This window comes from Dermacentor variabilis, chromosome 1, assembly GCF_050947875.1.
Source record: "Dermacentor variabilis isolate Ectoservices chromosome 1, ASM5094787v1, whole genome shotgun sequence".
NCBI lineage: Eukaryota > Metazoa > Arthropoda > Arachnida > Ixodida > Ixodidae > Dermacentor > Dermacentor variabilis.
Window position 1 is genome coordinate 128060065 of NC_134568.1, and position 24512 is coordinate 128084576.

At 45.5% G+C, this 24512-nt stretch overlaps 1 protein-coding gene across 2 annotated transcripts in view; it reads left to right on the top strand.

Annotated features, from left to right (window-relative positions):
• The window catches only part of LOC142584559 (nose resistant to fluoxetine protein 6-like), a 134134-nt gene that overhangs the window by 62203 nt on the left and 47419 nt on the right, over positions 1-24512 (top strand). Inside the window, exons 1-2 of one of the 2 annotated variants that reach the window (XM_075694665.1) lie at positions 13033-13240; positions 19092-19288. In XM_075694665.1, the coding sequence (XP_075550780.1) occupies positions 19127-19288 (162 nt within the window). In that variant the 5' untranslated portion in view covers positions 13033-13240; positions 19092-19126. Of the gene's footprint in view, positions 1-13032; positions 13241-19091; positions 19289-24512 lie in introns of those variants that run through there. The other variant, XM_075694662.1, reaches the window with a different exon arrangement.

Consider the following 24512-nt stretch of genomic DNA (forward strand, 5'->3'; position numbering starts at 1 on the left):
TAGGCAGACAACTCCTTCGATATGGAAAAAAAAAAAGCTGCCCACATCAGAATCGTAAGTGCTCAGATGTCACGGTTTTCCCAGAATAGGACGGCGGCTTTTGTGTCATTCCCTTATTTGAGACAAACCGTATGCCGCGACTCCCACATCCTGAAGAACCAAGCGCCGTCTCAATCGATGGGTGTTCCATCTGACGGCACCTTTTTTTCCTTTTATCGTTGATAGCACGCTTGCACAGGCGGCGGTGGTTGCGGCAGCGGGTTTCATGCAGGCATCGAAACTGAAAAAAACCTTCTGACAATGCGTACGAGTGCTCCTCGAGGAAGAATGCTGACTGCGAGCCTGCTCTATGGACACATTTTTCCCGCACTGGCCCAGCGCGCGCGCGATCTATAACCGCAGGTACGTCGCAAGACAGGCTATATATGGCGTGTATACTTTACAGTTGGCAATCGTTGCCAGTCGTGCACCACCAACCCTTCTCTTTCGTCAGCAGAGCGGCGCTTTCGCGCTTGCGTGGCAGCTGGGTCTGGGCTCCCCGCGCTCCGCGAACACGCCTGCGCCGACCTGCTACTCTTTCTTAATGCGCTCGTTTCGCCGGTGCCGCTGCAGGACAGACGAGGAAAACGGCCGCCCTGTACTGCGCGCGCACACACACTAAAAGCGCCGACAGATTGCACGAGGGCGGTGGCTTGTTGCAGTGGACAGACAGCGCTAGCCGCACGAAGAACTCGCGCGAGCGAGTCACTCTTCGATTGATTGATTGCAGTTGCCACGAGCTGGACTTTTTGAGTGGCGACTCGGCTCTTTGGGCCACCGAGAGGTTAACAGGATCGGCATAGCGTTGCGAGATTACCCCCCTTTCCTTTTTTTTTTTGTTAGAGCGTGTGGCCGCCTCCCTACGGCAGCAAGGTGTCTTTTATATATCTTATATGTATATACAATTCGCCCTTCACCCTATAATTTTTGCTCCTTCGAGTCCGCACGACTTGCCCGCACGCGCGTCAAGCGCTCGCTGTGAACCCTGTCAGCCTGCCTGACCTCTGCGTGCTATGTCTTATGCGCGAAGTAAACGACGAGCCATTTACTATACACAGCTCCACCGCCGCGCTCCTCCACTCTTGAAACCGCTCTTTGCTCGTAGGTCGAATTTCGCTTCTTCGTACGGGGCCTCGCGAGGCCTCGTCTTACCCGCGCACCGGTCTTATTTTGTTTTGTGTTTCCCAGGCCATAAACCAGGCAAAACAGATGCCCGCTCCAGGGCTTCCGGTGCTGTCAGCCTCAAACCTCGCTATCTCCTTTCTCATCTTATCTCTCGCCCTCCGCCTGTATCTGCACCAGTGTGCGTTTCGTTTGCGCGGAAAAAGAAGATACGAAGAGAAGAATAACAAACGCCTAACGAAAAGTCATGTCATCTCCCGAGGTTCAGCCGCGGCAGCAGAGTGAGATGTGAAAGGCAGAACGCATAACTGCGCTCCTGACCTACAAGTGCTCGTTTTAGTTAAATGCCACCTGTCGGCTTCCCTGGCCAATTTTTATTTCCTCCTTTCATCCCATCCGGGTCACTCCCATCTCTTTTTTCATCATTTTGTCATCATGTAATGTGGGCTCGCAAGAACGTACCTCACTGCACGCTGTTCTTTAGCAGCCGAAAAGCTCGCTCTCTGCCCTGTTTCCCTCGTGTTTTGAGCGCTAGGCAAGAACAAAAAGAAGCCACGCGGAAGACAGGCGTAAGCAGGGCGGCGCAGCGGAAGGAACAAAAAGTGTACGCTTCTGAAATTGGACTCGTCGAGCGGACGTCTCGGCGAACGTATTATAAAGGGCGGCCCACTTTGACAGGCCCATAGGTCCGTCTTCTTGGTTTAGAGTCTTTAACCGTCGCACTGCGGACGGTCACCATCACCTCGCGGGATGGGATAGTAGCACCCGTTCAGGTGCTACTATAGCCTACGTGACGGCGGCAAATGTAGAACAGCTGCGTGTTCGCGGCCGCAAGTTGATGTCCCAGCGCTTTCCTTTATTGGACAGGTCGTCGCGTCGTAACCTCGTGCGTCCTTTGGAAACGTGCGCGTGTAGCCGCTTCCCAGAGCTGCACTAGCTGTCGGCCATCTTTGTAGCATGGCTCCGGCGTCCACTGCTAAAGCGATGTGGCGCACCCCACATCAAGTTGACCAAGAAAAGAACTCAGGCGCATTTTCGATGGGACTGCCCGGGATGACGTCGATTACCAGTTATGCGACCGTTTCGTCGCTGTCAATACTCTGATCAGCAGTTTTCTGCGGTACTCAAACAACCAACCTCAATGAGAGGCACGAGGACGTTTTATCTTTTTCGTTCACGGAAGTATGTTTCTTACAGAAAATGTAACATTATTGAAGAAGAAAACAAACCAAGAGCGTCTAAAGGAACGCTGTTGAATAAAAGGAATAATGTTATTCCGTAGAAGCGAAGGCTGATATGAGGTCGCAGACACATGCCGCGGTGACATTCGGTGCACGGGAGGCTTCGTGGCTGTAGTCGAGAGGCCAGAGATTGTCCTTCACCACAGGCGGGCACAGCGACACGGTTGCTTTTCCCCTTGGACCCGTGCAGAGTAGTGTAGTGGGCAGTTTTTCTGATCGAACTCCCTGCCTTTTCCCTTCCCTCTACTCCTGTCTTGAATTAGGAGCGATGAGATTGAGATATAAATGATGGCAAGGAAGGGGGACAACTGCCGCGGGATGAAGAAAAATAGCGTCGAAACGGGTGCTCAGCTGTACGCGGCATTCTTTCGTCATTACGAAACGGCGAAACGCACTTGGCGTAAGCCGATACAAATGGGTTGAACTATCGCCATATTTACAGGTGACATAGGGGATTTAGGGTGTCGAATCCGCAGAGCACCTTGTGGGAAATTAGTTCCGGTCCATCGCAATGCCCAACAAGGCGCAGCTGAGGCGTTGGCTGATGACAAGCAATGGTTGAAACAGAGGAGCTTTGGTGAATCCAATCCCAGATTGGATTTCTTGCTCGTAAGAGGTGTCAGTCATTTTCCGCCGTCTTCGCTGTCGTCTGTTTCGCTTTCGCGATTGAGCAGCGCGATTCTGACGGATACGCTATTACGAACGGCTTTGCGAAAGCGTCGCCAGATTCAAGGCGTGCTTGTGCGACTTAAAAGCACTTCTTGTTGGGCTAGTTGGTAGCTGTTCATTGTAAAATATGAAGACGCCAAATAAACAGACACACACAAGAGAAGAAAACGGGAAAGGGCGCCACTCGCAAGTTGTGCGACTTGTGTGACGTCGAAAGAGCAAGCCAATGATAAGCAATTGTCACGCACGAAGAGTATTTTACTAAGATCATTGGTTCCAGGACCTGCGGACTCGGAAGGCTACTCGTGCGCCAGAACAGTAAGAACGCCGGACAGTCTTAATAGCGGACGATACTATGCGACAACAGCACTGTGCGATCACTAAGAAGATATATATATATATATATATATATATATATATATATATATATATATATATATATATATATATATATATATATATATATATATATATATATATATATATATATGTTCACGTTTTCATTTTTACGTGCTTGATGGCATGCGCATGCTCGTATCGCCGCGATCTGAACCCTGTCGTCTGCCTTTGGCGCTGCCCCACTCGACACTCCAGGTCGATTCAACACGACGGCACCGCGGCCGCTCGACTGCAGTGTTTCAGTGATGCTTCACGGAGGTTTGCGAGTGAAAACTATGTCAACAGGCGCTCTACACGAATGCACAGAAATGAAGGTGTGTTTCTCAAGCAGCTAGCCGGATTCTCTGAGGCACCTTATTGACGCGCAATGTACAAGCGGCGCTATGCCCCACTGGGTGGAGTCAAGAGAGAACTTCCGAGTCGGGTAAAACTTGAAGCAGCGCGAAGAAGACGAAGACGGTAATCGAAAACACACACAACAGGACGAGCGATGGTCCTGTTGTGTGCTGACATTGATAACTCAAAACACGTCACAGACGACACAGAACACGTCACAGGCGCTACGTTCACGTAGCGCCTGTGGCGTGTTTTATGTCTCTTCTTTGTAATTGTGCCTTCACGCTACATTATGTCGGTATCAATTCGCCGACTTCTCTAAAGTGTTCGATCGTGTCACCTATTTCCACCTAATCACTAAATTATCACCTCTGCACTTATATTCTTTCACAACGTCGTGGATTCAAAACTTTCTATTATTTCGCAAGCAGTTCAACGTCGTAAGTACCCATTCTTCCGCGTCATGTCACGTAACATGTGGTGTTCCGCAGGGAAGTGTTTTAGGCCCATTATTGTTTGCTATTTCCATCAATGACTAGGCAGCACGAACCTCATCAAACAATATATATTTTTTAGCGGATGACTGCGTAGTATATCGTAAAATTTGCTCAACTACTGACCGCATCAACTTACAAGATCTTGAACGAGTCACTAACTGGTGCTCATCCTGGCAAATGGCTCTTAACACAGGTCAATGCAAATTACTTACCTTTAGACGGAAACGCACCAATTCTGCATTCAACTACTGGCGTAATAACAGTCCTGTAATACAGGCATCTTCATACATATACCTGGGTATTCATCTGACACAAGACTTAGATTGGTCTCGCCATATCGAGAAAATAACCGCAAGGGCATCGTGTGCTCTTGGCTATTTAAAACAAAATCTTCAAGGTGCTCCGTCAACTGCACGAAGGCTTGCGTACTTAGCACTTGTTCGCCCTCAGCGTGAATTAGCATCGTCAATACGGTCGCCTCACGAAGCATATCTAATCCAGCCCTTCGAAACCATGCAAAATCGCGAGGCGCGCTTCGTCGTCGGCGGCTACGAACGACACTCAAGTGTGACCGATACCAAGTCGAAACTATGACTAGCATCCCTGTAATCGCGTGGCTTCATTGCGCTCCTTTGCCTTCTGCACCAAATACTTTACGGTCGCTGAAGAGCTCCAACCTCGCCGCTCAGCTACGGGCCGTCCAGAGGGCCCGTGCGCGGCGGTCAGGCACGGCCTGCCCGTCCCGACGTGGGAGCGGCCCGCGGCGGCTCCTCCCTCGTGAGGGGGTTTCGGAGTCGCTCCTCAGAACCTGAATGAAGTTCACTGCCTGCCTACCTGCACCACACTTCTCCGCTGCCACTGGCTCGTTCGTATCGTATACATCTCGTCGTCTTCACGATCACCGAAGCTTGCTGCTTCTGTTCAACCGAACAAGGGCTCTTTAACTCATCGGCTTTACCTCGTCCCACATCACATTGGAATGGTCTTCCAGATATCGTTGTTTACACGCGCGATCCAGACGTTTTCAAACAGGATACATACATGATGTGTTCGCTGTTTTATCTCGTAGTCGTATTTTTCTTTCTTGTAGGCCTTAGTTATACTAAAACAATTCTCAATAGCCACTGTATAACGCTCCTTTGCATCTCTTTGCATTTCTTTGCATTGTGTAGCGCCTTGTGTTTTATAGTAGCAATTACCTGCTTATTTCTTCCTTACTTAGTTGTTTAAGTCAATGCTAATGCTGCATAGGCAGTGTATGCTACTTACATTTTTTTGTGTATAGTTCACTGTTTATTTAGTATTGGAAATTTACCAACTATATCCTTCGTGTTCTTCATTTCCTTTGTGGAGCCGCCCCCTTACTTAATGTTCCAGTAGGAACATTTGAGGTATCTGAATAAAGAATATAAAATACATAAATGTATTGCAATTACTTTAAATTTTATTTTAAACATCTTATTTTCTTCAACCGCTTGACATTTTCTTTTTCATTGACGTGATAGAAGGAGATGTTGGCACCCAAATGCGGCGCCGGCTACTCCTTGGTTCTTTAACATACGGTACAGTTACATATATAGCATCGTGTACTTTTTGGCGTGGTTTTGCAAGAGAAAGAGCAAAAGAACAGTTAATGCATGCACAATGACGTTATCGATAAGCCGTCAAAACAACACGACGACATTACAAACAAACTCTCAAATCCTGACCTAAAGTAGGTCGTGAAAAAACAATAGTTACAATAATTATCAGTGGTTCTCCGCAGCGTATGTGCCGTTTGATTAAAAGAACGCATAGGCACTGGTGATATCTGTCCTTTTGTTTCTTTTGGGCCACGTAATCATGCCGGAAACATATAGATGTTGGACTGGACGACGGGTTGCGATAACTGATGGAAGCAGAAATAGACAGCCAGTGAAACTATTCTAGGCCGCGCTAATCGCCACAACATCGCCGTGTCCGCCTCGTTGCTCGCAGACGCGGCAATTGAGCGCTCATGGGGACAACGGTTTTGCTTGCGGCATGCCGGCACCCACGGTGTCTCAGAAGAGTTTATGACGCCGCGTTGCCCCGTCTGATTCCCGCAGCACAATGCCGATACTAATCAGTGCCAGTAGTAATAAACATCTCTTACGCTAGGATTACTTGAAAGAGCATTTCCCAAACAATACTAATGCTGGACATATTGCCTGCGAAGGCGGCCAGCCAATGGCAAGGAGCACTTGGGAACGAGAAACAGAGTTAATTCGGCTCCAGGGATCAATTGTGTCATTGTGGCTGTCACCTAAAGCATCCACCACGAGGACCATAGTTCAGCCATGGTTACTGCTTATGCTATCTGCCGCACGAAATATTTACTGAGGCGCCACGCGAGAAATACGCCGGGAGTTTGTTCGATATGGCAATTCAGGTGTTGACGTGTTCCGCTCGAAGCCAATCCATAAGTCAAAAGATTCAATTCTGCTAGTCTTGGAGGTGTCGCTAGTACTTGCAAGGTTTTGGCAACACGTCTGGCGCTCTGTCGCTCAGGAGCGTGCCCACCTCAGTCACCGATGCATTGCTGCAACGAATGGGGCACCACGCGTTGCGCAGTGCGGCGACAGGTCCGGCCACGCGTGTATTTGCTTCAATGTATTCGACAGTCTATGCATAATCAGTTTATTGGTTCACATCCTCAATCATTTGTTGCAGCTCATCCCCAGTGCTGCTGGAGAGGGCAATGTCATCGACAAACCGAAGGTTGTTGAGATATTCACCATTGATCCTCACTCCTAAGCGTCTGATTTCTTGAAAGCGTGCAATTAATAGTATTGGAAAGATGGTGCCTCCTTGTCTGACCCCTTTCTCAATAGGCATTTTTCTTCTTTTCGTGTGGAGAAGCAAGGTAGCATTGGAATCTTTGTAGATATTTTCTTAGATATTCATGTATGCCTCTTCTACTCCTTGATTACGCAATGCCCCCATGATTGCTGGTGTCTATTGTGAATCAAATGCCTTTTCATAATCTACGAAATCCATATATAGGTGTTAATTGTACTCCGCAGATTTCTCAATTACCTTATTAATGAAATGGACGTGATCCATTGTAGAATATCTCTTTCTGAAACCAACGTGTTCTCTTTCTTGACAGAAGTGTTGCTCTGGTTATCTTGCAAAGTATCAAAGTGATTATTTTATACAGCAGTCAAAGCAAGCTAATGGACCTAAAATTATTCAATTCTTTAACGTCTCCCTTATTATGGGTTAGTATAATATTGGCATTCTTCCAGTTCTCTGGTACACTTGAAGTCGTGAGGCACTGCTTATAAAGGACCACAAGCGTTCGGAGCATAATATCTCCTTCATCTTTGATTAAATCGACTGTTATTGCATTTTATCCTGACGCTTTTCCCCGGGACATGCCTTGCAAGGCCATTCTCACTTCATCGCTAATTATAGAAGCAGCCTGTGTATCCTGTTCATTACTACTTCGAATGGAGGTAACGTGGCTGCTCTGGGTACTGTATAGGCCAGTATAGAATTCTTCTGCTGCTTTTGCTATATCTTCTAAATGGGTGATGATATTACCCTGCTTTCTTTCAGTGCATACATCTTGGCTTGTCCTATGCCAAGTTTTCTTCTCACCGATTTCATGCTGCGGTCATTTTTAAACTTCCGCAGTCTTTCCCACGTTATAATTTCTAATATTGCTTACTTTCTTCTTGCTTCTCAACTTTGATAGTTCAGCGAATTCTACCCGATCTCTTGAATTATACACTGTCATGCTTTGTAGTTTTTTTTTATTAGGTGCATTGTTACTTGGGAGAGCTTACCTACTGCTCACCTTGGTGTCATACCTCACACTTAAATTACTGCTTCTATTGCTCTATTGGCATTGTCACTGCAACCCACAGATGAAAAGAGGTGGATGATGTGGGCTGCAGGCGCATCTAGACTTGCCGAGCTCCGCATGCCGTTTGCTGTACATGCGGGCGCATGCAAACATTGACATTTCTGAAAACTGCTGCCTGATCTGAAGTTATGTGGCCTTTGGTTAACCTTGCGAGTTCAGTTCCTTAAGTTTCCTCTCTGCATGGTGCCCGCGCCATTGTCTTGGCCGTTACTCATTGCTTCATAGCTTGCATTGCGCCGCAGCGTTTGCAATTAATTACGCGTTTACAGCATGCATGATCAATGCAAATACTGGTCTGCGTACCATTTAAGGGAAATATTATCAAAGCACTCATGGCAGCCTAAAGTTGCCATGAGATTCATCAGGCTAATCTTCAAACAATAGGTATCCGCATTAGGCCCGTACCGTAAGGCGCACTTTACCACAAAGAGGAAACTCTAATCTTATACAGGCTTGAACAGTAGCGAGATGTTTACCCTATGAATAGACAATTCCGTACAACGCACCAAGAGGCCCGTTCATGCATAATAAAAACAGTGAAATTCTGCTCAATATAGCATATCAGTTTTACGGAAATCCGCAAGGTGGATGAAGGTTTCTACACAAAATATAAACGCACGCATGTTATACGCAACAGGATCGTCGCGCTACCCCACATCAACTGTTTTCCAGGTGCTTATAAAGGTATAGCAGCGAATATATATTTTTAAAAAATAAATATTGATTTGCTACTCGGTTTTGTTAAGCGCCACCTCCGCCTTGCGCCAGCACATGTTAAATTGCTCGCGTATAGATCACCTGTAAGACCCAAATTAGTATATTCATCTGCCATCTGGAGCCCGCGTCAAGCGTATCCAATCACAGCATTGGAAGCAGTTCAACGCCATGCCGCCCGATTAATAAATTCCTCATATTTATACAACGTCAGTATTTCATCGTTGAAAGCATTATCAGGACTACCGCCCCTCTCCTATCATCGCCGCATTGCTAGCCTCGCCCTTTTCGCAAGTTCTTTAAATCTTCTCTCGATCAAGCACCGTACATTAAAGCCGCAGCACGCTTATCCCACCGCACCAGTCATCCATTTCAAGTTGCCCGCCCGTCAACGCGCACTACTATGTTTTCTGCTTCGCTATTTTTTAGAGCAGCTATAGACTGGAACGGCCTACCCTATGACATCCTCTCCATCGCTACATCATCTGCTTTCCAAGAACGCGTAATTGATCATGTTCAATGTTAAATAATCTTCGCTGTTTCATTTTCTTATTCGAAATGTAATCCCGCCCCTTATGTAACATCCTTTGAAATGGGGGCCTTTAAGAAAATAAACTGAACTGAATATGCTACTTCCTATTTCTTCCGTTACACTAATGCACCACTAATGAACTTGATAGCCAATCCTATTCACCTTTTTTTTCCTTTTAATCCCAACTTTTCCGTAATCTACTCAAGTTTTTTATGTAAGTCATATTGGGAAACACCAAGGTAAGGATTATTTTAAATAATCCTTAAGTTTACCTTTTCGTCATTCCTCATTCGTTCGAGCGAAGCATCTTCCTGTATTTCGAGGTTTAATCTGTGACTCTTCTTTCCATCTATAATTGCGTGATTTTCGCATTTTATGACATTAGTTGTACACGGCAAAGGAAGGGAAACGCAGTCGGAGGACGGAAAAGTTTTAATCGAGCTAATGAATTTTCGAATATATATATATATATATATATATATATATATATATATATATATATATATACGGGTGGTTCGGTTGAAACGATTATAGCGAGACCTGTGCCTTCGCCTGGCAGGGAAGTAATTTAGTTTGCCGCGGATTACGGAACAGTATATCTAGCTGCGAGGGACGACGAAAAAAACAAAGCAAAACAATTTGGAGCTTTCTCTGCATGTGCATACATCCTTTGCTGACTTTGCAGACGTTTAGGTTACGAGTGTGTAGAGTTTCCCATCATCTTGAGTTGCACAGTCGTCACACAGTGGCGTTCTTCCTCGAGAATAACGTTACAGTTGCACGGGGCGCTCATTTGTGGCAAGTTGGTCCCATCTCCTTTACTGTTCTAAATGAAGTTCATAACCCTTCAGAGCAGCGTTTTCTGATGCTTACCCCCATGCAACTTGGCGATTATTCTTGGCTGTCTCTGGACTGACCTGTGGAGGCATCAGTATCGTTACGGCAGAAGCGATACAATAATTAGTGTGTGCTGTGCTAATGCAGGTTGCACCTTCTTATTACTAACGCAAAGAGGAAAATGCAACACAAGGCGCATTCCATGATGTCCTTATTGTAGCAAAGTTAAGCATAGGGAACTTACGGAGTCTTCTTTCAAAATGGGATCATGCCGTCGGATTTGCCACTGTGGTAGCATAGCCTGCACAGCATATACGTTTGCGGCCTTACGACAGCGCCTCTGGCAAAGCACGGTCGGAATCGTATTCCCAGTTTAGACGTCCCATCCTTTTGGGTTATCGTCCTGTTGAGGGGAGCATGGGTTTCAAAACGCTCGATTGTCTCCGTCAAAAAACAAGCCAAATCCCGCATGCCGCTCGATGCGGCTCCTCGCTAACGAGAAACTGGCGTATGAAGAAGCACGAAACGAAGAACGACAGCTCTTTTGGCTACGGGTCTTTCGAGAGGATGTCCTTTAGAAATGGCTTTACACTAAGGCACTGCCTCTGGGGTGCTTTCTCAGCAGCCTTTTTCGGTGGCAGATTTTATGACTTCGAATGGGGCCTTTATCAAGGCGCGCGACAGCCCGCAGTGTAGTGGCGGAACATAATGCCGCTTGCATACCGCGGTATAAGTGCTACGCCGAAAGTCGGATTTAATTTTGTGCTTGCGAATGACAATGACCAGCGCCCGTATTCACGAAAGGATCTTACACTAAAACCGCTAAACCGTACTAATCGCAAACCAAAACTAAACCATGCAGCTTAAAATGTAACCAGGTAACACTTTCACTGATCGTTACTAAAGAGACTGATTGTCAATATAAGAACTATATCTCTGCTCATGCTTGAGCAGAACAACCAGTTTTTCTCAAGAAGGATCACGGCTATCGCGCGAGGTGGTCTTGCGGCTTCCGATCATATTTCTGTAAGAGACTGAACTGATCGACAATGGTGAAACATCATGACACAGAAAGAGGCGCTCAACCGGAGCACTTGCTGGCCAAGACTGTCATTCCAGCTCCGCCTGAAGCAACACCTTCAGTACTACCACCACAGCTTATTACTAATGCTTGCTGCTAGTTATCCAACAGTACTAGTTATCCAGTTATACAGTAGTGTTTCGCTATACCACCTGATAGTCATATTTATTTGGATAAATCGGTTTGTCTCCTTAAGCTATGTACGGTCATAGTATGTTTTTCTTAGCATGAAACTATATTACGCCGTATTACATAAACACCTGCCTCATCAAGTTAACATTAAGAAAACGTCTACAGTGGATCAGTACAATGCGTTGGCGGGCTAGTTGGTGCGCCTTGTCCTGGTCGTCTTTCTTGTATGTGTCGTTTTGCGCTAAACAAAGTATTCATGTCTACAGTGGAGTTTTAATTTTGTATGTGAAAAACTTCAGCGCCGCATAAAATTCGCGAGTACCATATAGTGTGGTAAAAAAAAAAAGCAGCATTAGCAGGATACGAAATGTATATTTAAGGAGTATACGTTATGGAGCTCTTGCAACAATTTTCGACGAAGCGACTGGGTTCTATGTCGACACTATAATGTTGCTGCCCAATTTGTACATGTTGTACCGTGTGGATCACTTTGGAGATTGACAGCGCCGAAAGACACGTGCCATAGCTCGTTATACGGACATCACTATATGCACAACGGCTCGTCTAAATCCCTGGCACTGTAATGTGTATTTATCATCGTTTTGTACTTTCAGCGCGAACAGCTAACCGTTTACCTCTTAAAAATTGACGCCCGCGACATCACCATTAGTAGTAGTTCCTTCGAATTCTTCGTCGAGCTTTTTCGTGGAGGCAGTTGCCTTGTATCAGCCACCATCGTTTACGGTGGCGACCACTATGCGCTTGTTCGAGCATTAGCGTACATTCTCATGTGCACCTTCTGTGCGAAGCGTGTCTCAGTGTAATATGTTCGTGCGCGCACGCGTTGGGTGCGTGTAAGTAGAGTAGTTACTGTGCAGGGCGTTTCTTCTTTTCTCTTTATTGAAATGAAAATATAAGTAATTCATTTAGCCACCTTATGGTGCAGACTGCTACTCTTTTAGATATAGTAGTAATAAAAAAAATTTTAGGAGCGTAACAGGTTCGAAAAAATCTAGAATGGAGTGCGCTAGCTAAAGAGTGCTTACTCCGTAGAAACGTTTCGATAGAGGTTTCCGAAAACCCCACAGACAGGGCATACGAGTCACATACTTTGTCACTATATAGTCACTGTAACCACAGCGACGTACATTCTACAACTGCATCACTAGGCCCATCAGTCGAGCAATTGACTAAGATTCGCTGACTGTGATTTTACCCAGAGCGCACGTGTAGGTATACCTTATCTTTATTCGAAACCTAACTGCAGCCTTTTCGGACAGAAACTGCATTCACATTTTTCGTAAAGACGATGCCGGCGTAGTCCTGTGTTTTACCTATAGCTGTGAAGGGCGGAGCGTAGCTCAGCAAGGGCGTCCTTCGCGCTGTCCTGAATTTGTTACCCGCCGCTGTCTCTTTTCACCCCCTCTCCCCTCTCTCTTTCTGTCACCCCAGCTGCAGGCCGTGATACGACAGGTGTGGACGTGCGCGCGTTACAGATGGAGTTCGCGCAGTACGCCGCCGCTTCTGTACGGTGCTCGAGCTATTGGTAGAACGCAGCGTGTTCATCCATGCGTATAGCGCCTCACATGGACCATTCTGTAGGCCTCTTGCGTCAGAATCGACTGTGATTAGTTGCATTGCGCCACCTTCTTCGCCTGCTTCAGCGAGCGGACGGCTTGCCACAGGCAAGTCTCGAAGCCGTCGCAAATGCCGAGAGCACGCAAGGGAGCGCCCGCGACGAGGCGAGAGGTAAACGCACCTTGTGCTTGCCATTCGCCCTCTTAGCGTGGAATCACGGTATCCGTGTCGAGTGATCGAATAGGAGGGAAATTTCTGCTCCGAGGCCCACGCTGCGCGCCTGTCAGCCGCAGAACGACCTCTCGCACCGGCCGGCCGCCGCGATCGGGGTGGGCGGGCGCTTGTGAACGCCGTTGGCATGGATTCTATACGGCGTTTCTTACCAACGGCTCGAAATAAGCTTGTGACAGGTGTGCCAGACACGGTGCAGCACACAACGAGAAAATAAACCCGAAAATTGCTTCGAGGGCGGTTCCTGTAGAATGTGCTCCCGCACTGCCGTGGCTCACGAGATATTTCCAACGAAAGTTCAGTGCACGATCTATCACTCCGCTAAACAGCCTGCAATTTTCTCCATGCGTAAAGGCGAAATTTTAAATGCGGCACGTGAGAGGCGTTACTAACATGCGTTTCCCTCGGAGTACGCCATAGCATGCAGGCTGTTCCAAGCTTTTCCGCAGCTTTTTGTCTCCATGAGGCAAAATAAATATCGGCGTGGTCTCTCTCTCTCTCCCTCTCGCCATCATGACAATATTTATTGGTGGGGCTAATAACGTCCCTGTAAAAGCAGAAGCCCTCGTTGTCCGGGTTGGCCAGGACAACAAGAACGCTTTCTCTCTCGTTTAATCTATGACGCATACCCACTAAGAGTGAACTTGTTCCAAGACGAATAAAAAGACGACACTTAGTTCTGTGAGCAGTACTTAGTTCTCCTGTTCATCGGCGAGGATATAGCGAAGTGTTTCCTGCATTCTTATATTTCTTCAATCCATAGGGGCTGTAAGGCGGCGTAGCGGAGGACTCGGAAGTAATCTTGACGATCTGCGGTTCTTGAACACGGCAGCGAATGCGTGGCACTGCACGAGTGCTTCTGCACACTGGTCCTTTCAGAATGTGACCGTGCCGTGGCTGGCATTAAAACCCGTCACCTCGTACTCAGCCGCATAATACCCTAACATCCTGAACCACGACTCTGAATATCTTCCTAATATTTGTCCAATTTTTCTGCGGTCTTTTGTAGTTGTTCGAGATTCAGGACACGCTTACCTTACCAACACGTAGGTTAAAGAAACAAAGTGGCTTGATACAAATTACAAAACGAGGAATACAAGGAAAAAAAAAAGGAAAGGAAAGCAAGGAATGAAAGAGAAAGAGCTCGAAAGCAGGACAAGCTTCTTACAGTTTTACAAAACTAACGCTACGTGATTCATTCCTATCGAGCGACGGCGTCCGCGGCAATTGCGAACGATTGCGTGCATACTAGCGCACGCTTAGACGAAACTCTGCCCCCAAAAATACTGCAGTGACTAGCTCTTTACTAATAGCCAGCCCTGAGCGCCGTCACACACTGAATAAGGCTCATATCGTAGCGGAAAGAAATTAACGCGTTCACGACGTATGCGCACGTGGAAGACTATGTAACAACAACGAACAACAACTTGGCAAAAGCGACGTGTGCACGGCCAATGGCTGGTCTAAATGGGGGCTGGGAAAATGAAGCGGCCTAAATACACTGCCCCAGCGTGTGAAGCAATGCGCGTCGAACGCCACGTGAAAGTCGTTGCCGTTGTATATATGGGGGGTGGGGGAGGAATGATGTGGAAGACGTTGATATATTAACTGGAGCGTCAAGATTGGGCGCCGTCTTCCTAGGAATTTTGTCGAATGAAAATAAACACTATGCTAGAAAAAAAAAAAAAGAAACCAAACAAACAAAAAACGTATAACGAGCAGCTTCGCAACTGTTGCACGGCGGCTCCGTGACAGATGGTCGGCGCGGCGGGGGCGAATAATTGTAGACATAGCCACAGCCATGTTTAGTAGCGCAGGGATGCCGCTGAGGGAATGCCGAATGCTGCAAAGTGAGCGCAGTGCTATTTCCGTATAGCACGTCATGATTCGTGGAGCTGTGTAATTAAGGTCCAGCAATACGTGTCGCACCCCTTGGTGTGCGCACGTGAAGGCTTATAAAAATTGTTTGCTGGCTGTAGATGTGGGTATACGTGCTCTTGGACTTTATTTCCTTCGCGTTGCTTACCTCGTCATCAACACGTCATTTTGTAAAGCAAAAGCAGCCCGCTCTTGTTCGAATATATTTTGCTGCCCACGAGGATGAAGTGGCCGACTGTAATGAGCTCCTACCTAATTAGGAAGCGCTTAGCGGTGGAAGCCGATGGGGAAGATGGACGCAGCGCGATTCGGGCTGGACAGCTTTCAAATTGGCGAATAAACTGAAAAACGAGCGCAAATGGCGCAGTTGCGAGCAGTCATTGTTTATTTGTTCACAATGAAACACAGTTAAAACAGTGAAATTTGCTGCCATTAAGCACTGGTTTCTGCTGATGTTGATAAAAATGGTGTTGTAACGGGCGGGCACACTACTACACCCAAGCGGGAGAAAAAAAAATAGGAAAGGAAGAGAGAATGAAAAAGCGCTCAGAGAGCAAAATCCCAAATAAATAAGACATATAAATTTATAATAGATGAAAATAAATAGGAGTAGAACAGGAGCGTCCCAAGCGCGATGCTAAGCGTTTGAAGAGTTTTTTAAAAATTTTTTGATGAACGCAACCTTTGTATGAGGTAGCCTGCTACTGTTGCCACAATTGTACTAAACCTGATTTGGTTCCTGTTAAGAGGTACCCCCAACAGTTTTTACTCCGGCACCTCCGATTGTGTATTTATACTTCACTTATGTTTTATGTGTAATACTCATGAAAATGAATTCAAGATCAAACTGCGCCGTTCGTGCAAGTGAAACCTCCGTCCTGTGCCCCATACACGCTTTGCTTTTTTTCCTTCTTATGATGGGAGGGCGGTGGTGATAAAAAAAAAATGTGCTTCTGAGTTACAAGGGCCCCTTCACAAACAGTACGTTCGCTATAACCAGTCATCAGCGCCCTTTGTTATAGAATTACCGTAGCGTGCGAGATTATTTTGCGAGTACGGACCTTAAATTCATTTTTTTTCTCGCGTTGCAGGACAGGCGTGGGCTTGTGATAGCGTTTGTCACACGTACACACAAAATACCGGAAGGGCACAAGCTCGACATAGACGCAGCAACAAAAGCAAGAGCAAATCCCGTGGTCTGCGAGGGGAAAAAAAGGAAAAGAAAGAAAAAGAAAGAAACACTGGACCCTTGAGAGGTACAGTGATGAGTGGGAAAGACGAAAAAAGCTCTTCGCAGCGTGTACAGAACCCAACCCTGCGCGCGCGCGCACCGGTCTGACGGCCGGCAGCACGATCTCCAACAAAGAGAAAAAAATTGCAATGACGCCTCCAGCCGGCCGCTGACAGGCACCTGACATGTTCGCAAGCTCCAGGCTCAAGACACTGTCGAGTACAAGGAAGAGCTGTCTCCCCATCTCGCCGTGTCCGAGGCCGCTGTGTCGTGCCGTGTAAACGTATATATAGCACAATGCAGGTCCGACTGACGAGCCGTGGAAGAATAAGAGCACGAGAGCGCGTGCGTCTACGCTTAATTGAAGCGCGCGATGACCGACGGCCACGGCCGAACGCCAGGAAAGTGAGCAAAAAGTAAAAAAAAAAATAGAAAGAATTCTGTAGTAAAACCATAAGAAACAAGGGCGGGTATCATTCAAATGGTTCATCTGTTTCGATTTGATTTCACACATATCTCCCCACCTCTCCCTTTGCGGACGAACACGGCGATAACGTCTGCGGGGCTTCGTTTGGACGAATGATAACGCGCAGATCCAGAACGTGGCTGGAATGACATCCTTACGCCGTTCAGATTCACTTCATTTTTTTTTCTCATGCTCCCGCAAGCAAATCCCGCAAGTTCTACCGACACTATAGAGGCATAATGTCTCACTTTGATCTGTGGTTGTCAAGTTGGACATGGCAGTGCTTTCCTTTCATTAAATAAACTTATGTGGGCGTATGTATGGGAGGCTTGTATTAGTTTGTGACCATGTGTTTCTTTTCTTGCCACATTTATACGCGGTCTCCGTCATGGCTGTGCGGTACGTTACGAAAGGAAAACAAAGAGAGAAAAACGATCGCCCTCGGTAGACTGCAGACCTTCAGGTCAGTAGAGTGTGAGAGATGGTAAAACGTAGGGAGGGGGGCGGGACGAACAAGCACGAATGCAAGAAAGTTGCAGTTTCGCGCGACAGCCGAAGCATCCATTGCATTACGAAATTAGTAGACAGTTATACGAAGTAAGGATATTAGTTTTATCGGCCGTATAAACTTGGAAATATTAGCTTACTAGCTAAATTCACAAGAATGATGCCATTGTGCACAGGCAAACGTGAACACATAGCGCTCGATGACTGCGGACCTAACTGTCAAAACACTGGCTTGAGGAAGCGCGGCAGCAGCAGCGAGCGAGGTCACCCTCGTGCTGTCTACTGCTTCAACACAAACTGAGCGGCGAGAACGCAGCACGCACAAAGGTATGAGTCGTCTGCAGGTGCCTTTCATGATATGGCGGCCGCGCAAAGTACGCAGTTGCGGCCGGAGTAGAATGCCGACCTCCACCTCCATTCCCGTGCTGCCTGCCCGCTTTCCTCCCTCGCCCGCCAGACTGAACCGTGATCGTGGTGGTGGTGGTAGAAACATTTTATTCAAGAACTTAATAAGAGAGTTGCTTGCTGTGCGCCTGAGTGGCAGCCCTTATTGGAATTGTCCGTAGTTGAAAGTTTGAAGACACAGGCACTTGTGACCATCTGCTTCCAGCTGTTCGCATATCGCCGAAGTCTGCGCTACAGAACGGAATAAAATGTTACGACGCAGACCACTGGCTGCCGCTTTTGCTCCAGAGCTGCAAGTACCGCGAAAAATTTTGCAACGTAAACAGTGCGTTTTAAGTTAAGCGCTTAGTAATTTTCTACCAAGTGGTTATGGAAGCTGTGGTGCTTACGACTGGGTACTATTTGGCTAGGCGTACATAATGGGCAGGTATTTTGCAGAAGTGATTAGGTAATCTGGAGTCCCAGACTGCGGCGTACCTCATAATCAGCTCATATTCATATCTTGATTTTGGCATGTAATATCCCAGAATTTAATTTTTAATTATACAGGCCCTGCATAAGCGTGGCTTAGGCAGGTGATAGAGCACTGCTTGGTGGAGTGGTTTTCGTTTCTGACTGCGTAATTAGGTGAACTGAGGGTCAGATTTGAGCCTGTATGTTTCGAGACAACATTGTGATAAGCACAGTGCTAAAACATTGGGCTTGCTTTGGATAACGATACCTCTCAGCCCGGCAATAACGTTACTCATGAATTCCAGAATTTAAAGCCAATGATTCAAATGTCAGTTGTTAGTATCTTTGTGAAACTTGCCATTTACGTGCTTCAGACAATAAACTAGGCCTGGGACACGATCACGCAGCCGTTCTTATCTGCCATATATCCTATTATATCACATTGTATGGTTATGCTGTATTGGCTTGCATTTCAAGAAACTGAGTTAGCATCTAAACCTGAACATGTGCTTTGTAGTCGCTTCTTTGATGATCTGCGAGTTCTTTTTTTTTTTTCACGTAGGCTTTGCCATGAAAAAAGATTAATGGCAGCATTCTAAGCTTTGCCATGCTGTCTGATTGGGTAGTTCCTACATCGTTCTCCAGGTCTTCTGTTTGACCTACAGTTCATAATTACAAATGTTAAATAATTATTTCATAAGCGTTTGATGATAACCGGCAGTCCCCAGGCAGTTACAACTGACTCGTCTTGTAACTCGCTATTACGTAAAACAACACGAACAGAGCAACCAAACCAAAACGAATTCTATTAAAATCGGCGGGACTAGACGGTTGTTTTGTCAACGGCGCAGTGGTGGACTCTTCTGGCAAGATCCCGAACGGCGTGATGTCCGGCACGGCGGCCTCTTTCGGCCACTTCGACCAGTGCCTGGGAATCACCGTGGAGGGGGACGCCTTCCGCGGGAAGTTCTGCAACCTCGAGCTCTGGCTCAAGGACTTGCCCAGGCCGAGTGCCAACGCGGCTGACATTATCGAGGACAGCGAGTCGGTGAGCCGAATTGACTTATTTATTGGACCATGCCTATTCGAAACGGCGGAAACTTTCGTCGCCGACTTTTCCACAACCTTTCATACGGGCCCTGCAGACGTACGCGTCAGGTAAATAGTTATACCTGCGGATATTGGCTGATTCAGTTGAACCGAAGCTCGTCGGTAGCTGTTGTTCGAAGCAATTAGTGAGGCTTAAGATTGGCTCCACAGTGGCTGCATGCGCGTGCATCTTAGTGTACTCATCGACGGTCATCTAAATGGTCTGAAAGGAACAAAATAAATGGCCATCGACCCTAGAGTAGCATGAAGTTACATTTTTTTCTCTTTTGTGAAAACTTCATCCACCTTGTTAATTTCAGCAGAACTGATTTACCATAACCGAGTGGTCTGTTAGGATATAGTTTCAGTTTCAGTTTACTGTTCATTCAAGATACACAGTTGGTTGTTAGTAGTATACAGGCGAGGGTCCCAAAGTCAAACGACTGCAGCTTGGTTAGCAAGAAGATTGGTACAAAATGATTAATTGATGCAGCAGTGTAAAATTATGCAATCTACAAGTAAATAAAAAGTGAACGAAGTAGTGAAAAGGAATACATTCCATTCTTATACAAGGAGTCATACATGTAAAATAAAAAAAATTCGCACATCATCAATCTAATTGTATAAACCTATTTAACAAGTGAAGTACACACTTTATATACAAAGTAAATTAATCAGGACAACTACTTATACAAAATTTAAAAAAAATAATTTCATATTTGAATGCATTCAAAAATGTTCGCGATTTAATGGGATGGGGTAAGTCATTCCACAATTTAATCGCCGAGAAGGAGGAAGTCATTTTGCCATAGTTCATGTTGCATTTAGGTAATAGAAAGTTTTGATAATGGGCAGACCTATAGTGCTATTGGTATTTGTGAGCAACCTAGAGTCTATGAATTGACGCGCGAGCTGTTTGTTAAGTAATTTCGATAGAGTGATAAGTAAATAAAATTTAAACAAGCCCGATGCAGGAAGAATGAAGTTAGCTTGAAGGAGGCGGACACATTAGAGTAAAAAGAACTGTTCGTAATAATGCCAGTGACCTGGTTATGAATGTGCTCTGTGGACGAAAGGTGGCATATGTATTTCCCTGCGAAGTAATGCAATATGTGATGTGACTGTGTATGAAGACAAAGTATAAAGAAAATAAGGTGTGAACAGAAAAAAATGAGGAGATTTAATGGGAGCTCTTATACCAAACGCAGTTTTTTGTTTAAGATAAGCAATATGATTATTAAACTTCAAGTTAGGGTCTAATTTTATACCAAGGAAGGTTACACAGTCAGCCGCTGGAATTCAATGATGGCCTATGGATACTTGCCGTAGATAAGGAAGAACTTTTTGAGATGTTTTAAAAATCAACTAAGTTCTAAGTGGGTTCAAAATGAGGTTGTTTAAAGAACACGATTGAATAACTTTGGTGAAAGCTTAGCCATTAGCGTTGTTAACGACTTATGTGACATGGGAATGGTGGTATCATCAGCGTAAACGACAAATTTAGGAAGATAAATGCAATCAGGTAGATCAATAATGTAGATATGAAACAATAAAGGCCCAAGTATTGAGCCCTCGGAACCCCTTGATTATTGATCTCAACATTTGAATAAACGCCACCTATGCAGACTGATGGTTAGCAATCAAGTAAGTATTTTTTAAGTTAAAAGAGGACCAGTTATACCCCATGATTCTTGTTTAGTAAATAAAATATTATGATTAACGGTGTCAAAGGCTTTAGTAAAATCAATAAATACATAACCGACGAAATCGCCGTTGTCGGTGGAAGACTTTCAGGAATCGGTTAACCATAGTAAAGTTAGATTGGTTGAACTACCTGCATAGAAACCCAGTCGGAAAGACTTTAGCAACGTAAGTTTGTTAAGGTATTCGTTAATATGTTTCAAAAATTATTTTTCAAGAATTTTGCTAATTGCAGACGGAATAGAGATAGGGCGATAGTTTCATCATCATCATCAGCCTGGTTAAGCCCACTGCAGGGCAAAGGCCTCTCCCATACTTCTCCAACTACCCCGGTCATGTACTAATTGTGGCCATGTTGTCCCTGCAAACTTCTTAATCTCATCCACCCACCTAACTTTCTGCCGCCCTCTGCTACGCTTCCCTCCCCTTGGAATCCATTCTGTAACTCTTAATGACCATCGATTATCTTCCCTCCTCATTACGTGTCCTGCCCATGCCCATTTCTTTTTCTTGATTTGAACTAAGGCATCATTAGCTCGCGTTTTTTCCCTCACCCAATCTGCTCTTTTCTTATCCCTTAACGTTACACCTATCATTCTTCGTTCCATAGCTCGTTTCTAGTCTCGCCGTTCGGGCTCCTCCACGTCCACTTTCGGCTATCCCGCTTGCGGAAGAAGGTATTCATTATCCGCATATTATTCTGTTCCGCGAACTCTACTAATAACTCTCCCCTGCTATTCCTAGTGCCTATGCCATATTCCCCCACTGCCTTGTCTCCAGCCTGCTTGTTGCCTACCTTGGCATTGAAGTCGCCCATCAGTATAGTGTATTTTGTTTTGACTTTTGCCCATCGCCGATTCCACGTCTTCATAGAAGCTTTCGACTTCCTGGTCATCATGACTGGATGTAGGGGCGTAGACCTGTACAACCTTCATTTTGTACCTCTTATTAAGTTTCACAACAAAGCCTACCACCATCTGGTTAATGCTATAGAATTCCTGTATGTTACCAGCTATATTCTTATTAATCAGGAATCCGACTTCTAGTTCTCGTCTCTCCGCTAAGCCCCGGTAGCACAGGACGTGCCCGCTATTTAGCACTGTATATGCTTCTTTTGGCCTCCTAACTTCACTGAGCCCTATTATATCCTATTTACTGCCCTCTAATTCCTCCAATAGCACTGCTAGACTCGCCTCACTAGATAACGTTCTAACGTTAAACATTCGAGGAGGTTGTGGCCAAGTACTAACCAATCCTGCTCTGGCTGGTGAGGGAGCGCGTTACCGGTTATGGTCACCGGGATCAGGCCACACTCCAGGCCTGTTTATGCAATTTTATCAACACGCGGATTTTTTTTTAATCCGGTGGAAAATTGCGCGGCACCGGGAATCGAATCACGGACCTCTTGCACGCGAGGCGGGTGTTCTACCTCTACGCCATCGCTGCACGTTGGCTTAGGACCTCTGTAATATTACTTTTTTTATGCACCGGGATCAACTTGGCTTTCTTCAGTGATTTTGAAGAGGTAGCTTAGCGCAAATAAAACCACGGACACAAGGAAGACAGACAAGGACAAGCGCTACTCACAACTGTTTAATGGAAGGAAGGATGGTGCATAAATATATATATCCTCTTGTCACGCATGCGCCTACCAAGCAGAAGTGAAGCCGGTACATGCACATCAAAGGCGGTCGCGCATGAAGTTAAATTCGGCATCCAGTGAAGTGATGGAAGGCTCACTCACACATCTATCTCTATTCGTCTTGATAAAGAAGGCCTCAAGAGCGAGCCCGGAAGACGCGTTGCCGCTCCTGCCAAGAATAGTTGTCGCAGAAAATCGAGCGTCGCAACCACACGCGGTAACATGAGCCACCAAATGTGCGCCCTTATCCTCTTTTTTCTTATCCTCTTTTTGTGCTCCAGAGGGGTTGTTTATGCAATACCCTTGCACCCTTGTGGGCAGCTCTACATTGGTCAAACTGAGCGTTGTGTGAATGACCGTTTAAGGGAACATGCGCAAAAACTAAAGAAAAAAGAGGATAAGGGCGCACATTTGGTGGCTCATGTTACCGCGTGTGGTTGCGACGCTCGATTTTCTGCGACAACTATTCTTGGCAGGAGCGGCAACGCGTCTTCCAGGCTCGCTCTTGAGGCCTTCTTTATCAAGACGAATAGAGATAGATGTGTGAGTGAGCCTTCCATCACTTCACTGGATGCCGAATTTAACTTCATGCGCGACCGCCTTTGATGCGCATGTACCGGCTTCACTTCTGCTTGGTAGGCGCATGCGTGACAAGAGGATATATATATTTATGCACCATCCTTCCTTCCATTAAACAGTTAGCGCTTGTCCTTGTCTGTCTTCCTTGTGTCCGTGGTTTTATTTGCGCTAAGCTACCTCTTCAAATATGGACGACCAACTAGCCCAACAGTCAACTCTTCTAGAATTTCTTCAGTGAGTTCGGAAAGGTATCACATTTAAAAATGAGATTAATTATATTGCGTAATACTTCCGTAATATATGAATTAGCGAGCGTTAAGTGATAAGCAGAAATATTATCTAACCCGATGCTAGAGTTTTCTTTAGATTTAGGATTGTAGAACACGCATCATCAGGGGTGACAGCGAAGAGAAAAAACGAATGGTTAGGATATATAACAGGATGCAATGAAGCTACAGGCCTATTATTGTATATCTCATAGAAGTAATCACTAAACGAGTTAGCAATGTCGGATGCCTCAGTGTAGATTTGTTGTTTGTAGTTTATTTTATCAGTTATTCTACTAACCTGTTGTCTATTCAAAAAGTCACTGAAAAGTTTCAATTTTTTTTCTTGGGGTTATTTTATTTTTTCTCTTACAAAATTATTTTTCAAAATAAAGTTGTTTTAATTTTTAGGAGGTTATTGAACAAATTACTATATTTTTTTATACCTAAGTTTTGGACCCACATTGAATGGCTGTTTTTCTATTTTTCCTATATAGGTTATCTTTCTTTCGCATGCTAGTTAACAACCTTTTGTTAACCAGGGATTATGGGGAAATTTAAATATTATTTTGCATTTCACAGTTTGAATGTTTGCATACATCGCTTTAAGAAACAAGGAGCAGAAATTCTCTCGTGCTCTTTCAGGATCACGCAAGTTGCCAATGGAAGTCCAGCCAGTGCCATTAATTGCATTGATCAAGTTAGTCCTGATTTAAGCTAGAAGTAAAACGGGAAGTCTTACAGCGAGGTAGGTTTGCGGCGAAAGTTACAAGTATGGGAAGATGATCAGTGATAAACACACGAATGACTCGTGCGCGTGGAATTGGTGTGATATTGCTTAAAGCGTGGTCAAGAAGAGTATTTCCATTGGGTGAAAATCACGTAGGGGACGAAATTAGTGAATTAAGCCTGAAGCCAAGAAAGCAATCACTATATGCTATTGTGCTGTTGTTATATTTGTGCAATAAATTAATTTTGATGTCATCAGCCAGTAC